Source organism: Phyllobates terribilis, unplaced genomic scaffold (genome assembly GCF_046119375.1).
Source record: "Phyllobates terribilis strain yellow unplaced genomic scaffold, ASM4611937v1 Scaffold_11__3_contigs__length_659146591, whole genome shotgun sequence".
Taxonomy (NCBI): Eukaryota; Metazoa; Chordata; class Amphibia; order Anura; family Dendrobatidae; genus Phyllobates; species Phyllobates terribilis.
In genome coordinates, this window is record NW_027362771.1 from 323,685,446 (window position 1) to 323,701,914 (window position 16,469).

Genomic DNA, 16,469 nt, shown 5'->3' on the forward strand with positions numbered 1-16,469 from the left:
CCGCCTTAAAAGCACGAAGATCTTCACCAAGCTCGATCTTCGTGGGGCGTATAACCTGGTCCGGATCCGCCAAGGAGACGAGTGGAAGACGGCATTCAATACCCGGGACGGTCACTATGTATACCGTGTAATGCCCTTTGGTCTCTGTAATGCTCCCGCCATCTTCCAAGAATTAGTTAATGGCATCTTCCGTGACCTCTTATATTTTTGCGTGGTGGTGTACCTGGACGACATCTTGGTCTTCTCTCCAGATCTTCCCTCTCATCGGAGGGATGTTCGTCGGGTCCTGCTTAGGCTCAGGCAGAATCACCTATATGCAAAATTTGAGAAATGCCTCTTCAAGCAGTCCTCTCTTCCGTTCCTGGGCAATATTATCTCTAAGACTGGTCTATGGATGGATCCCGAGAAGGTCTCTGCCGTCTTAAAGTGGCCCCGTCCGGAGGGGTTGAAGGCGATTCAGTGATTCCTGGGCTTCGCCAACTATTACCATCTCTTCATCCCACATTTCTCTTCCCGGACTGCTCCCATCTCTGCGCTCACCCGAAAGGGAGCAAAATCCTAAGGAATGGCCGTCCAAAGCGGAGGAGGCCTTCCTCTCTTTAAAACAAGCCTTCTCTTCTGCCCCTGTGCTGCACCGTCCGGATAACAACAAACAATTCTTTCTGGAGGTTGATGCTTCCTCTTCCGGAGCTGGAGCGGTGCTCACCCAGAAATCTCCATCCGGGAGAATGGTAACCTGCGGCTTCTTCTCCAAGCTCTTCTCCTCGTCTGAGCACAACTACTTCATAGGAGACCGAGAACCGCTAGCCATCAAATTGGCGCTGGAGGAGTGGCGTTACCTTCTCGAGGGAACTCTGCACCCGGTGGTCATCTAAACTGACCACAAAACTTGGCTTATCTTCAGAACGCCCAAAGACTCAATCCGCGTCAGGCCTGGTGGTCTTTGTTCTTCGCCCGCTTTAACTTTACCGTACATTACCGCCCGGCGGACAAGAACGTTAAAGCACATGCCTTGTCCCGATCCTTCCTGTCTTCCGATCAAGAAGAGGAGCCTATGCATATCATCGATCCCTCCAAAGTGATGAATGTGGCCCCCTTGGATCTGCCTTGTCTCCCACCCGGTAAGACGTTTGTAGCGGTTCCGGATCGTAAGAAGGTTCTTCACTGGGGTCATTCATCCACACTAGCCGGCCATGCTGGCCAGAAGAAGACCTTCCTGCTCATTACCCAGCATTACTGGTGGCCTACCCTGCGCCAGGATGTGGTAGACTTCGTCACGGCCTGTTCGTCCTGTGCCCGTAACAAGGTTCCCAGACATCTTCCTGCTGGCCGTCTCCTGCCTCTTCTCGTACCTGCTGCCCCATGGCAACACATTGCTATGGACTTTATTACCGTTCTCCCTGTTTCCGCCGGTTGTACGATCATTTGGGTGGTCGCTGACCGCTTTTCTAAAATGGCTCACTTCATCCCTCTGCCTGGTCTCCCATCTGCATCTGTGCTGGCTAAGGACTTCATCAATCACATCTTTCGCCTCCATGGCCTACCCCTCCACATTGTGTCTGATCTAGGGGTCCAGTTCACTTTGCGCTTCTGGAGAGCTACGTGTAAGCTGCTGGATGTCACCCTGGATTTCTCCTCCGCTTACCATCTGCAGTCCAATGGCCAAGTGGAGCGTATCAACCAGATCCTTACCAGCTACCTCCGGCACTTCGTCAACGCTCACCATACCGATTGGGTGGAGCTCCTACCATGGGCTGAGTTCTCCTACAACAACCATGAGAGCGAATCTTCTTCCAAGTCCCTGTTCTTTGTGGTCTACGGTCAACATCCCCGGATTCCGTTTCCTGTTTCCGCTTCAGTGGACAACCCGGCCGCGGAGTCTCTGATCAGCAAATTTTCCACTATTTGGGAGGACACTAGATCCGCACTTCTTCAATCCTCCGAGCGGATGAAGAAGCATGCTGATAAGAGACGTCTGGATCCACCTCAATTCCGTCCGGGAGACAAGGTTTGGCTTTCCTCCAAACATGTTCATCTCAAAATACCCTCCTATATGTTGGGCCCACGGTTCATCGGCCCTTTTGAAGTCCTCAAGCAAATCAACCCAGTAGCCTACAAGTTAAAACTCCCGGCCACCTTGCGGATTCCCAACTCCTTCCACTTATTTCTCCTCAAACCAGTTGTGCTTAATTCTTTTACCGACAATCCAGGTACCTCCCCAGCTCCGGTTTCCGCTGAGGACGTCTATGAGGTAGAGAACATTCTGGCCACCAAGAGGGTAAGAGGTAAAACCTTTTTTCTGGTGGAATGGAAGGGGTTCGGCCCAGCCCGCCAGCCTGACTACCAGTCCAGCCCGCCAGCCTGACTACAAGTCCAGTCCGCCAACCTGACTACTAGTCCAGTCCGCTTGCTTGTCTACTCTCCAGCCCGACAGTCTGTCTACAGTACAGTCCGCCAGTCTGTCTAGGGGCTCGGTCCGCCTGCTTACCTGGAAGCACCTGCCTGTTACCTGCCGTGCCTACCAGCCAGCCTACCTGGAGGCTCCTGCCTGTTACCTGCCGTGCCTACCAGCCAGCCTACCTGGAGGCTCCCGCCTGTTACCTGCTGTGCCTACCAGCCAGCCTACCTGGAGGCTCCTGCCTGTTACCTGCCGTGCCTGCCAGTCCGCTTACCTAGAAGCACCTGCCTGTTACCAGCCGTGCCTACCAGCCCGCCTACCTGGAGGCTCCTGCTTGTTACCTGCCATGCCCGCCAGTCCGTCTGCCCGGATCACCCATCAGCCTGCCGGCCGTGCTCATCTGCTGTACCGGTCAGTCCCTGCCTTCTGACCCGTGGGAGTCACCTGCTCTCATACAAGGTCGGTCCCCAGAGTAGCACCTGGTCCCTCCCTGGTCACGGAGTCGATTGAGCCGCCGTATGGCCTTGGTCGGTCCGAGTTGATACCTAGTTACGCCCCTCTGGTCCCTTCTTGCACCGCAGCACAGAGGTTCCACCACACTTATCCGTAACACGTAGGCATCAGCCACTCTCTCTTTATTGGTATATACAAACCTGAAGAGCCCATGTAATCCTGCGTTCTCTTGATCCTCAGTGACCAGCTCCCCGTTATCATTATTTAGGGGACCCAGAAGTGCAGAACTTCTTTTTTTTGTATAAAGAATTTCTTGGGATCTTTCTTACTTTCCTTGGCTACCTCCCATTATTTTTTACACATTCTGTTCAGCTCTTTGTAGTGTATAAATGCTAGAGCTGAACCCTCAGATCTATTTATTCTAAATGTCCTTTCTAACAGTAGGTGTAAGCCAAGTAGGGTTTAATTTTTGTCATTTATACTACCGAAAAAAAAGGAGATTTTGGAGTCTGAAAAGCAAACTCATTTATCATTTGTATCACTATCTGACTGCAGCTGCTCCCAATTGACTTTTTTAAAATTAAGTTTTTCCCTCCCACCAGAGTATGTTTTTTAACTTTTAATGCTTTAACTCAAAATTACGTATTTGTGTGATTAGGGGGGCCGGGAGGGAGGGGTGGTTCCTGTGTATGGAACGGTCTCAGGAGCTGAGCTCTCTCCTTAATTGTCTGATGTTGGCTGTATTACATAGCCAGCAACTGTGCCTAACAGTATCTGCGGGAGCTAAACTCCAATTGCTGCTGTTAACATTTATACTCCTATTTCAAACAATGGTCCCTGGCCATAATTAACATCTCACAGCTGGTTCGTTAGCCGCATTCTCCCCAATCTGCACTCAGCAGCGCTTTGGAAACAACGTATTTTTATTGCGTCCAAAACCCAGCATTCTAATGCCGCACTTTTGTTGTCGGTACGTGTGAATCCACTTAGATCGGTCAAAATATGCAGTGGAGACTAGAATGTCCACTACAGAAATTGACATCCTGTGGGTGAGTTTGGGTACGTGGCCACTGTCAGGAGCCACTGCAGGTTTGACGCTGTGTGTTTATACAGCGTCAAACCCGCAGCGTCCAGATTTTGCAGCAAAGTGGATGGGATCTCTAGAAATCCCATGTCCGCTATGCGTGCATCAGAGGCTGCGAATCACCCGTGAACACTGACATGCAGCGCGTATTTCAGGATCACAGCATGTAATTCTCTTGCGGAGTCGCTAGTCTCCGCAACAGAAATTTGACCACTAGAATGCATAGAATGCGGTAAATCCACATGGTTCAGTGTACACATGTGGATTTACCTGCGTTCAATAGAATGCAACGTTTTGGAGGCAGCTTACAGCAGCCGCATAAATTACATGAATAGAAATGCTAATGAAGATTGGGCGAATGGGACTAGCTGACACCCAGCTCTTTTGTTTGGTGATGACAAGGTGTCAATCACACCTTTTCATGACCAAACTTAATTAAAGTAAAGTAGAGAGTTAAATAAACACACACACACACAGTGTAAACACTTTATTTGAAATACAATAGACCCATTCTTTAATCATTTAAATAAACCAATATACTCACCCCAGTTCTTATGGTAATCCAAGGGTTTAAGCAATGTCCCACCAAATAACTTTATTTAGCTCGAAAAAGCATTCATTGATGTACAAAGACACTTAAAAAACGCGTAAAAAACGCATGTAAAATCCGCATGCGTTTTTTCTGCCAGGGAGAGGCAAAAGCGCTCAGGAAATTTCTGCTTCAAATCCGCACCGTGCGCATACTGACTTTTCCAACTCGCTGGGCATTGTTAGAAATGAACTTATCTAAGAGAGCATCACCTTTTGTCACATCTTTCAAGAAATGGGCCTGAAAATTATCCCACAATAAGCTGAGTTTTCCCCCCTTTGCAGTTGAAGCAGAACCATCACCCCAGTTAATATATGGGGTCACTACTGTTCCACACTATCTGATTATACAGCTGACCTCCAAACTCCTCAATAATGTTGGGGCATCTATAGATTACACCAAAAATGATTTTATTTGTAATTGCACCCACAAGGTTTCAGCCTCCTCACAGCTTTCCAGTTTTATTACCTCTTTCACACTCAATTTCATATCATATATAATGTATTGATAAGTCTTCATGGAAACCGAGTATTCAGTATTCTGCATCCTTTCCGCTTCCACAGTATTGTTGTCTGCTTTCATTCCCAACCTTCCAACCTTCTCGATCCACTCTCCAATTACCGTCAGTGCGACTACATTGTTAGCTATTGTCAACTTCAGCATAGGTCTGACCATTAAACTTGTCAGTCTCTTTCGTCAGTTATTAGAACATAACCTTATATAATTGTGGTATTGGACATAAGTGGATGAAATTGAATAGACATCAGTCAGTCATCACAAGAATTACTTACAGTGATGTCCTTTCTAACATCTTTTCTGACCATAACCTGTATAGTACATGATGGGTTCTTCTGATTGACGGTGTCTCAGTGCTGTTCATTTTAGATGGCTGATCCCTAAAATGGGAGCTATGCAATTACCTTATTTTTCGGACTATAAGACACACCGGACCATAAGACGCACTTAGGTTTTAAAGGAGGAAAATAGGAAAAAAAAATGTAAGCAAAAAATGTAGTCATGATGCCCTGTTATGGGGGAGGGGGTCTGCTGCTGACACTGGTATTTGGGTAATGTCCCCCCAATTATGTTAATATCGTCCATTATGGTATGTATGGCCCCTCCTTCCTGGTATAAGTGGCCCCTATCCCATTGTGGTATGCATGGCACCCCTTTATCCCCCATCCTGGTATGCATGGCACCCCTTTATCCCCCATTCTGGTATGCATGGCACCCCTTTATACCCCATCTTGGTATGCATGGCACGCCTTTATCCCCCATCCTGCAATGCATGGCACCCATTGAGCCCCCATCCTGGTATGCATGGCACACCTTGAGCCCCCATCCTGGTATGCATGGCACCCTCTGAGCCCCCATCCTGGTATGTATGGCACCTTCTGAGCCCCCATCCTGGTATGTATGGCACCCTCTGAGCCCTCATCCTGGTATGTATGGCACCTTCTGAGCCCCCATCCTGGTATGTATGGCACCTTCTGAGCCCCCATCCTGGTATGTATGGCACCTTCTGAGCCCCCATCCTGGCATGTATGGCACAATCTGAGCCCCCATTCTGATATGTATGGCACCTTCCGAGCCCCCATCCTGGTATGTATGGCACCCTCTGAGCCCCCATCCTGGTATGTATGGCACCTTCTGAGCCCCCATCCTGGTATGTATGGAACCCTCTGAGCACCCATCCTGGTATGTATGTCACCTTCTGAGCCCCCATGCTGGTATGTATGGCACCTTCTGAGCCCCCATTCTGGTATGTATGGCACCTTCTGAGCCCCCATCCTGGTATTCATGGCATCCCCTGAGCCCCCATCCTGGTATGCATGGCATCCCCTGAGCCCCCATCCTGGTATGCATGGCACCCCTTGGCCCCCATCTTGGTATCTATGATATATGGCACCATCTGAGCCCCCATCATGCTGCCTACAAAAAAAAATGAACAATCATACTCACCTCCTCTCTCCTCCAGCGCTGTCCCGCTCTGCTGCTGACACTCTCACTGTGTGAGCGGCGCATGGCAGGGCGCGCATGGCGTCCCTGCCATGCGCCCTCACACAGTGTGAGATGCTGGGCTGGAATAGTCACTTCTCCCCACGCCGGGACTCTGTGCGTGGGGAGCAGTGACTATTCAGTCTGTTCAATAGCCGGCACACTGTACAGCAGCGCGGCTCCTTCTGCCGCTCTGTGGTCAGTGTGCCTGCTATTAAAGACCATGGTTGTAGCGAATATTCATGAGCTTTAATAGCGGGCACACTGACCGCAGCGCGGCAGCAGGAGCCGCGCTGCGGCTCCAGTGTGCCGGCTATTAAGAGAAATGAATATTCATTGCTCTCCACGCCCATGGACGTGGGGAGCAGGGAATATTCATTTTCTTCAGTAGCGGGCACAGCTAGGCTGCAGCAGGCGGCTGCTGCCTCCTGTGCCCCACTGATCCTCCGCTGCCGCTCCCCCACACCCACCACCATGCGGCCATACAATAATATAGTATTCGGACTATAAGACGCACCCCCCACTTTCCTCCAAAATTTTGGAGGAAAAAAGTGCGTCTTATAGTCCGAAAAATACGGTATATTTTTATACAAGATCTATATGACCATAGATTTCCCCTTTTTCTAGGTATATAATATTTAGGCATATTGACCAGATTAGAGGGTTCAGCAATTCAGTCTGTATTAGGCCACGGCCCCGCTATCAGTATTTGGTCAGTATTTGGTCAGTATTTTTTCTCAGGAGTGAAAGCCAAAACCAGGAGTGGATGATAAATGCAGAATTGGTGACTTGTTTCTATTATACCTTTTCTCTGATTGTTCCTCACCTGGTTTTGGCTCCCTCTCCTGAGAAAAAATACTGACCGAATACTGATAGTGGGGCCGTGGCCTAAGATAGTTAAAAAAACAGTACTAGTCTAATGTTTATGGTCAGCTTTACCTATCATACAGAGAAAATAATAATGTTAGTGGTACTCGAAATAGATATGCAGATTGACTACCTTAAACGTCCTTGTATTAAAGGGGTTGTCCACTACATGGACACTATGTTCTCCCCTTATTAAATTGTTTGTCAGACAATCCCTGCATGTCTCACAGCTGTCTAACAGCCGTGACACTTGCAGCCGTGGCGACAGTAAAAGAAATGCCAAGCACGCTGAAATACTCGGCGCGCACCCGAGCATGCTCGCCGAAAGGGTAAATGAAACATACTCAATTAACGCTATTGTTCATATATATATTTCATGTTTTGGGGATCCTAAAGATTTGGATAGGATCCACTTATAGTCTTTTGCTTACTGGGCCAGCTATTTTTTTTTTTCATTTCGTGGTGATCCTCTATATGAACAAGACTGGAACAGCCAACTAAGTCACCTATTTATTTGCAAGAATGCCATGTAATACTGCATGTCACTTCAGCCACATAATGATTTAGCTCTTAGTGCTCTTAGCTCCAGAGCAGGGGAATCCGTTCAATGTTTTCTTTATGTTCTGATAGAAGGAAAACCTTATATGCTACGGCAAAGTATTCACTGCCCAGCATAAAGGTTTTTGCTAATTAATCTGAGAGCAGCATAATGTAGAAACAGAGACCCTGATTCCATTGATGTGTCTGTTGTTCTGCAGCTTGCTGTAGTTTCAATACAATCAGTGTTTTATCAGCAAGAGATTACCACTGCAGGGCTAGGTCTTATGTGCAGGCCAGTCAGGCTAATTTGTGTTACCCTGCCCCCACCACTGATTGGCAGCTTGCTGACAATGCACCGTGTACTTAGGAAGCTGCCAGTCAGGAAGGTGGGCGGATTATACACGGCTCAGCATTCTGACCAATGCTACATCTACAGCAGAGAAAATTGAATAAATCCAGTAGCTAAAATATAAATAAGTGTGATTCATACTTTTTTATTAGCTGGGATTACACACAAGATCAAAGCAGTTTTATCAAGTCATTGCTTCCCCCGCCGATGTCTAACTTTCTTGTTAATTTGTTGATCTTTTTAGTTAGATCATAAATAATCAAGGACCTCTGTCTACATAGATAACTATGACTATTTGTCATGTCCTGCCACATGAGTCAAAAGTAAAACTCTACTATCGTGGCCACGAGATTTAAGATGGACACAAATTTTGATTTTCAGTTTGCTGCTTCAGTGTTTTTAGATCTTTCAGATGTTTCTATGGCTACTGACGTACGATTATAAGCATGTCATAAATTTTTATACTTTTATTGAGTAATACATCAAGTTTATGTAAAGACTCAATATTTATAGTGTTGACCCTTATTTTTCAATACTTCTGCACTTCGCCCTTGTCCTGCTGCTTTTTGATGATTAATCACAAGTTCTTATTGGGATTGAGATCTGGGGAGTTTCTTGGCCATTAACCCAAAATTTCAATGTTGTGTTCACCGAGTCACTTAGTGATCACTTTTGCCTTATGACACTGTGCTTCATCATGCTGGAAAAAGCATTGTTCATCACCAGATGCTCCTGGATGGTTGGGAGAAGTTCTTCTTGGAGGATGTATAGATACCATTCTTTATTCATGGCAGTGCATTAAGGTAAAATTGTGAGTGAGCCCCCTGCCTTGTATGAAAAGCCACCCCACACATGAATGGTCTCAGGATGCTGTTGGGATGACACAGTACTAATGGTAGCGCTCGCCTTATTTTTTCTGGACAATCTTTCTTCCCTATGTCCAAAACAATCTGAGAGTGGCTTCATCAGAAAAAATAACTTTACCCCAGTTCTCTACTGTCCAATCCTTGTATATCCTGCAAAGTTATTTTTTCTGATGAAGACCTATGAGACAAAAGATCCGCCGCTCCGACTTTATCTCATCCCTTTAAAAACATTGCGAGGGTGCTAACTTTGAAGTGCAGAAAGGGACATAAAGGGAGCCTTTCAGCTCAGTCATGAGCCGAACCACAGGCAACATGAGTCGGAGACCTACTGCTTGCAGCCGTCTGTTTTACACTGGCCTTTAGAGTATATGCACTTTGAAATGCCAACCAGAGAATATTGTCTCAGATGAATAGTCCGTGGAAAGTCTCTGGTGGCTTCTTCCCACCACACTTCTATGGACTGACAGGTCTGTTGACATACACATAAGGAGAAACCTGTCAGTCTAGGTGAACGTGGAGGCATGACCTGCCCTGATATGGTCATACCGACACCCATCGATGCCATCCAGCTTGTCAAAGTGAGTTTTCTCTGAAAATCCGCAGTGTTTCAGTGTAACATACATGGCTGTAATAACATAACCAGACTCTGAATCGTGCTGCTCGTGAGTCGGGCTGCATGAATGAGCTGACAGGTTCCCTATAGGTGTGACTTCTTGTTTTGATCTGCCTTGTACTTTTCACTTTATCTAAGGTTACTTGGTTCTTACTCATGTTTGTGTCACCTCCATTCTTCTTTATAGCTCTGCATTTGCCAGCAGGTAAAAAATTATGAATGAATCATACTCATCAGGAAAGGGAGATCATTAGTGAGCAGTTCTCTCCCCCACCATTGCAGGCAAATTACATATACAGACAGACTGACTAATCTGAAGATGAAGTTCATTTTCTATACTTCTATAGATGTATGATGTAGCTAGGAACAGGCTTTTTGCCAAACACTGGAGTTTTGTGGGATCGGGATCTCAGTGAATCAGTTTATTTTAGGATAGATTGATAGATGGAGGTGTGGGAGGAGCGCTGCATTCTTCCTCCTGTTTTCTCTGTGCTACAGAGGCGTTAGAATATGAAGTATGTCATTAAGTCATGATAAGGAGTGGATACTATGACACACTGTGCTCCCTACAGGAGGATTGTACTCGCGAGGCTGCCGTTGTCTCAGGTGCGTGGGTGTCCTGCTAAGCTGGGAATTTCTGTGATTCTGACCTGTCTCACTGTATGAAAAGAGTGAGGATTATATGGTTACATAAACCGTTATAAGATCATGAGAGGCGATGCCACGCAATATTAATTAAGCTCACAGAACACTGTAAAGAATGGATAATCTAAAAACCTATTACTATGTATTACTATCACTGACATGTCTAAATAGTCTGCATACATTTCAAGATTTTACCTTAGAGCTGGACTAATGATTGAAGCTTGGTAGTCAGCATGTCTTTGTTTTATGCATTTGGAGTTTTATTGATGTTCAGTAGCCACTGTCCAATCAAGAGGCTGCAATAAAAATGCTGAAAAGAAAAAACTCTTCCAAAATGCGTGAAAAATTCTTCAAAACCGCTTTAAGAAAATAAAAACTCCTCAAAGAAATAGGGTTTCCTGAAGTGATTTCCACTTGAAAAACTCAATGGCCCAAATGTATCAAAGCAGTTTTGCTAAAATTCTGGTGTAAAGTGCTTTGGAATGCCACAACAATTTTGCGCAAAACAGAGTTGTGCAAAAATTGTGTGACTTTTGGCTATTTCACGACTGTTTATCCCAGCTCTACCAATGATCGGAGCCAAGAGGGACGGGGTTTGGCAGGGCTGTGACGCCACAGCTCATGTAATTTATAACAAGCTGTGGTGTACCTTACACCAGAAATCTTATTCCAGAGACTCTTAATGAAACAGGAGCATCTGATTCCATTCCGCTCCCTCATCAAGACTTAAAAATGGCTGCTCTTAAGGAATCAAGGCCAATGTTTTTGATTGTCTCAAAAAACCTCCATGTGAATATACCATAAGCACAGAGTGTATACACCCATTTTCATAGTTGTCTTGATTCGGACAGTATCATTGTGCCCTCCACTGGCGGACACAGACAGAAAAGGGCCCCTGTCCAAGAACAATATATGGGCCCTTTGCAGCCCAAGAGCTCCTAAAAATGCAAAATTGCACCTGCTTTGGAGGTATAAATCGCCCCCTTACCTCTTGGGCCCTTATGCAGCCGTACAGGTTGCACCAATGATATGTCCGCCCCTGGTGCCCTCTGTATAGCACTCCAGTATTCTTATAGTAAAGTGGGCAGTGCGCGCAGTACTAAGTGATCATCGCTGTGGCTAACTTAGTAAAATACAGAGCGCTGCTGTTTTTAGAACCTGGAAACACTTTTCTTCAATGAGATTTCAATTCATTGTACTGTTCAGTCTAATTGCCACATCTAAGTATGAAGTTCTAAAATAAGGCTGTGTACAACATGTTTTTTCTTAAAGGGATTGTCCATGTAAAAAATACCTTTAATTGTGTCTAAATGAAATATATAAATATATATGTATATATATATATATATATATATATATATATATATATATATATACTTTATATATAACCTATACTTTTTTTTAAGAAAGGATCTGATGATATCTCAACCCGCCCTTGGATACTAGCAGCTTCACTTCTGATTTGTGTTCCTACAGGATCAAGAGAGTCACCCAAACCTGCATGTGTGATTCCAGCCTCACAGTGTCAATCCGTCAGGTTGCGGAGTACATACTAGAACTTGACATAATTTGGGGATTTGCTGCTTTGCACTATGTACAGGCAATAGCCTGATGTAAGAGGTGTGGGGTGTTAAGTTGCCATCAATTTAGTGTCTTTAATATATTTTTGTGCTTCTCTTGAGTAAGTTACATCTTGGGTTCCATACAAATGTGAAGCATGAACCATGAACTTTCTGCCATCTCCATCATACTATGAACGATATGGCTAGGAGTGTCTGAAATGGAGATTGGAGTGAGTGTGGTTGTAGATATTTAATGGCTCCAGTGTGATTTTGTGGCTTGTGGATGTGATCGTCTGCTGGATTCACATAGGAAACATTGTAAGTGTGACATCCACCATGTCATATGCTAGTTATTGTTGTAAAGCTGAGTTCTATATCTAACAAGAATGTAACACTTGGTTTTGTTTCTTTCGATGTGTAGAAGTGCCTCCGGCTAAACCCTGATGCTCCAGTTTGGGTGTCCAAACAGCGCATCTTGTGCACCCTAAACCACAGCCTGAAGGACGTTCTAAATTATGGGCTCTTCCAGCCAGCATTTAATGGTAGAGCTGGGAAATTCCTTGACGAAGAGCGACTGCTACGGGAATATCCACCTTCTTTGGCCACACCTGTACCCTACCTGGAGGTAAGATCATGGCTTTTTACTTGTCATTATAAAGGATCATGCCTTGGTACTACTTTATTGGAGAGAACCATAAGAAACTCTTATTTTTGCTGCTTTATGTTTACTAGTTACTTAACCCTATCAATTCCCATCTTACTTCTCATGGCTCTCTTCTCTACACAATCTTTTATAAGTCTTTTTTTTTTTTTTTTTTTTAATATATACAAATTTAATTAAAATCTCTCATATTCTCCATCACATGTGGCTAAGAACTGTCCAGTTTCTAGTATGGAATATTACAGTTGTAATGATGTCACTTCTCTTGCTGTCCACTAAATTTGAGCATCTTTATTTGCAGAACCCTGTTCCAGTGGCCATGTTGGTAATCCATTACGGCAGGACTAGAGCCCTGCAAACCTCCTTCTACCTATCGACATCATTGGTGCGTGTTCTGGTTAGTAAGCCTGGTGCATCGTCATGTTTGCGTTATTCCACATTGATGATGTTGCACCAGACGTACTAACTAAAAAAGCTGCTGGGTATACTTGCAAGTAGGAGGTTTGAAGGGCTCCGTTCCAACGGATGCCGACATTGTGCTTTTTTCCTTTATTAAACTTTTGAATAAAAAAAAACTATAAATAAATGAAAAAAGTTCTTTGAAAAAACATTTATCCCTCCCTTTTTCTTTGTTTGCAAAATTTTCACAAGATTCTATCTAGAAAGGAGGCCGAGTAGGAGGGAGGAGCTCTATTTGTAGCTCCTCCCTCCTTCCCTCTACATAGAATCTTATCTGTAGCAGCTGCCATCTCCTATCTCAGTAATGGGAAAGTTTGTCTTCACTGAATACAGATTGTACCTCTGATCAGTTCTGGCTGAGAAAGAAGCAGTTTTCTCTGATAAGATATATTATAAAGTGTCTTATTTCCAAGTGTCCTATTGATTCATGAAAAAAAAAATTAAAACGATGGTTACTCTTTAACCCTTTCCGACGACGTCAGTAATAGTACGCAGCTGTGCCCTGGAACTTATGGACCAGCTACGTACTATTACGCGTGCGGCGATTGCGCCCGCACACAAACGGTGGGGTGCGATCGCCGCCGCTTGTCAGCTGATTGTCACAGCTGATACCCGGTGCTATGTGCAGGGAGCGGTCCCGCACCGCTCCCTGCACATTAACCCCCGCAATGCTGCGATCGAAGTCGATCGCAGCATTGCGGTGGCAAGGGGGGAGGTGATCGCTATGCTCACCTCTCCTGCCGGCATCCCGCTGTGTCTGTGACTGCTTCCGGATGTTGTCATGACTACGATATCGTCATGACAGCATCCGGGTCACTAGGAGGCAGGACGTTACTTTGGTCATGCTCAGTGCATGACCAAAGTAATGTCTCCCCTGTGTGCAGTGCTGACAGGCTGCATGGCATAGGGAGCTGCTATGCTATACAGCCGATCAGGCTGCAAAAAGTGAAAGTCCCATAGTGGGACATAGTGTAAAAGTTAAAAAAAAGTAGAAAAGTGAAAAAAAAAAAATAAAAAAAAAATTGTAAAAATATTAAAACAAAATGAAAAAATAATCCCCAAAAAAGAAAAATATATTGAACCCATAATATTTATTTATTCTGAAAAAAAACCCAATAAAAGTACACATATTTGGTATCGCCGCGTCCGGAACAACCTGACCTATAAAACTGTCCCACTAGTTAACCCATTTAGTGAACACGGTAAAAAAAAAAAAAAAAAAAAAAAACGAAGCAAAAAACAATGCTTTATCATCATATCTCCAAACAGAAAATAGAATAACACGCGATCAAAAAGGTGAATGTAAATAAAAATGGTACCGCTGAAAACGTCATCTTGTCCTGCAAAACAGAAGCCGCCATACCGCTCCATCATCCGAAAAATAAAAAAGTTGTAGCTCTCAGAATAAAGCGATACTGTAGCGCCGGCGTCCCTGCCCTCTGCTAGGCAGGGACGCTGTTCCCCTCACCTCCCTGCTCCGTGCCCGGCGTCCTCCTCCCGCTCTGCTGGCAGCGCGCGCTCCTTCCCGGCCACTGTGCTTAGGGCGCGCGCGCGCGCTCTCCCTCCCTCTTAAAGGGGCCGCGCGCGCCGTCCTAAGGAGTCCCCGGCCAATGGCCGAAGGACTTCACCATATATAAGGCACCTCCTCCAAAATGGAGGTGCCCGAGCAATGTTGTTGCACTGTTTACTACTCTGCTTCAGCCCTCAGGTCCCGTTGCCAGTTACCTGCCAGTTACCTGCCAGATTCCTGCCTGATTATCTGCTACCTGCCTGCTAGTCTGAGGTCCGACGGTCTGCCTTACTACTCCTGTCAGTCTGTCTAAGGACCAGCCTGTCCGCTCACCTGGGAGCGCACTTCAGCCACCTGCCTGCTTGCCTGAGGTCCGACGGTCTGCCTTCCAACTCCTGTCAGTCTGTCTATGGACCAGCTTGCCTGCTCGCCTGGGAGCACACATCTGCTACCTGCCTGCTAGCCTACCTGGAGGCTCCGCCGTCACGTGCTGTGACCACCTGCCTGTCCAGTGACTCCTGCCCGCTCACCTGGGAGCGCTCATCTGCTGCCTGTCTGCTAGCCTACCTGGAGGCTCTGCCGTCACGTGCTGTGACCACCCGCCTGTCCAGAGACTTCTGCCCGCTCACCTGGGAGCGCTCATCTGCCGCCTGTCTGTTGGTCTTCCTGGAGGCTCCGCCGTCACATGCTGTGACCACCCGTTCATCCAGAGACTCTCGCCTGCTCACCTGGGAGCTCACGTCTATCATCAGCCGCCACAGGTCGTACCAACCCTTTACCCAGAGACTGCCCCGGTCAGTTGCCGTGACCATCTGCCCGTTCATTCAGAGACTGCCCCGGTCACTTGCCGTGACCATCTGCCCGTTCATTCAGAGACTGCCCCGGTCACTTGCCGTGACCATCTGCCCGTTCATCCAGAGACTGCCCCGGTCACTTGCCGTGACCTCCAGCCCGTTCACTCAGAGACTGTCCCGGTCACCTTCTGTGACTCCCTGCCCGTCTTCCCTGGTCGCCACCCGCTCCCTTACAAGGACAGCCCCCTTGTATAGTAGCTCAGAGGTTCCGCCTCCCAGACCCGTTACAGATACAAAAAATTATTTTTCCTAGAATATAGTTTTTATTGTGTAAAAGCGCCAAAACATAAAAAAACAATATAAATGTGGTACCGCTGCAAATGTACTGACCCGAAGAATAAATCTGACTTATCAATTTTACCACACGCGGAGCGACATAAAAAAAACCCCATAAAAACAATTCCGGAATTGCTGTTTTTTGTTTATTCTGCCTCCCAAAAATTGGAATAGAAAGTGATCAAAAAATGTCACATGCCCGAAAATGGTACCAATAAAAACATCAACTTGTCCCTCAAAAAACAAGCTGTCACATGACTCTGTCAGCCAAAATATGGAAAAATTATAGCTCTCAAAATATGGCGATGCAAAAACTAGTTTTGGGTGTCTAACAACTGTGAAACATGCGGGGCAGTGACTCGAGCATGTCACTCAAGCACCCGTGATACATGGTGCATACCCGAGTACCCGATGCAAACTCAAGTAGAGAGCACTTGCGTTCAAGACTAATGACAACTGATTCAATATGATGACCTAATGTTATCAAATTCTGTCGTACCTCTGGGTTCAAAATGTACACTATACCCCTTGATAAAATCCTTGAGGGGTCTAGTTTCCACAGTGGAGTCAATTGTGGGGGGTTTCCACTAATTAGGCACGTCAGAGGCTCACGAAATGTGACTAGGCGTCCGTTTTTGATTCCAGCCAATTTTGCGTTCAAAAAGTCACTCAGTGCTCCTTCCCTTCTGCACCCAAACCGTGTATTTTCCCCACATATGGAGTATTGGCGTACTTAGGAGAAATT

At 46.0% G+C, this 16,469-nt stretch overlaps 1 protein-coding gene across 8 annotated transcripts in view; it reads left to right on the forward strand.

The window, feature by feature from the left end:
• The window catches only part of SHANK3 (SH3 and multiple ankyrin repeat domains 3), a 422,681-nt gene that overhangs the window by 188,848 nt on the left and 217,364 nt on the right, over positions 1-16,469 (forward strand). For all 8 annotated transcript variants that reach the window (XM_073652618.1, XM_073652625.1, XM_073652619.1 and 5 more), the window contains one exon: positions 12,386-12,589. In XM_073652618.1, coding sequence (XP_073508719.1) covers positions 12,386-12,589 — 204 coding nt within the window. The remainder of the gene's footprint in view (positions 1-12,385; positions 12,590-16,469) is intronic.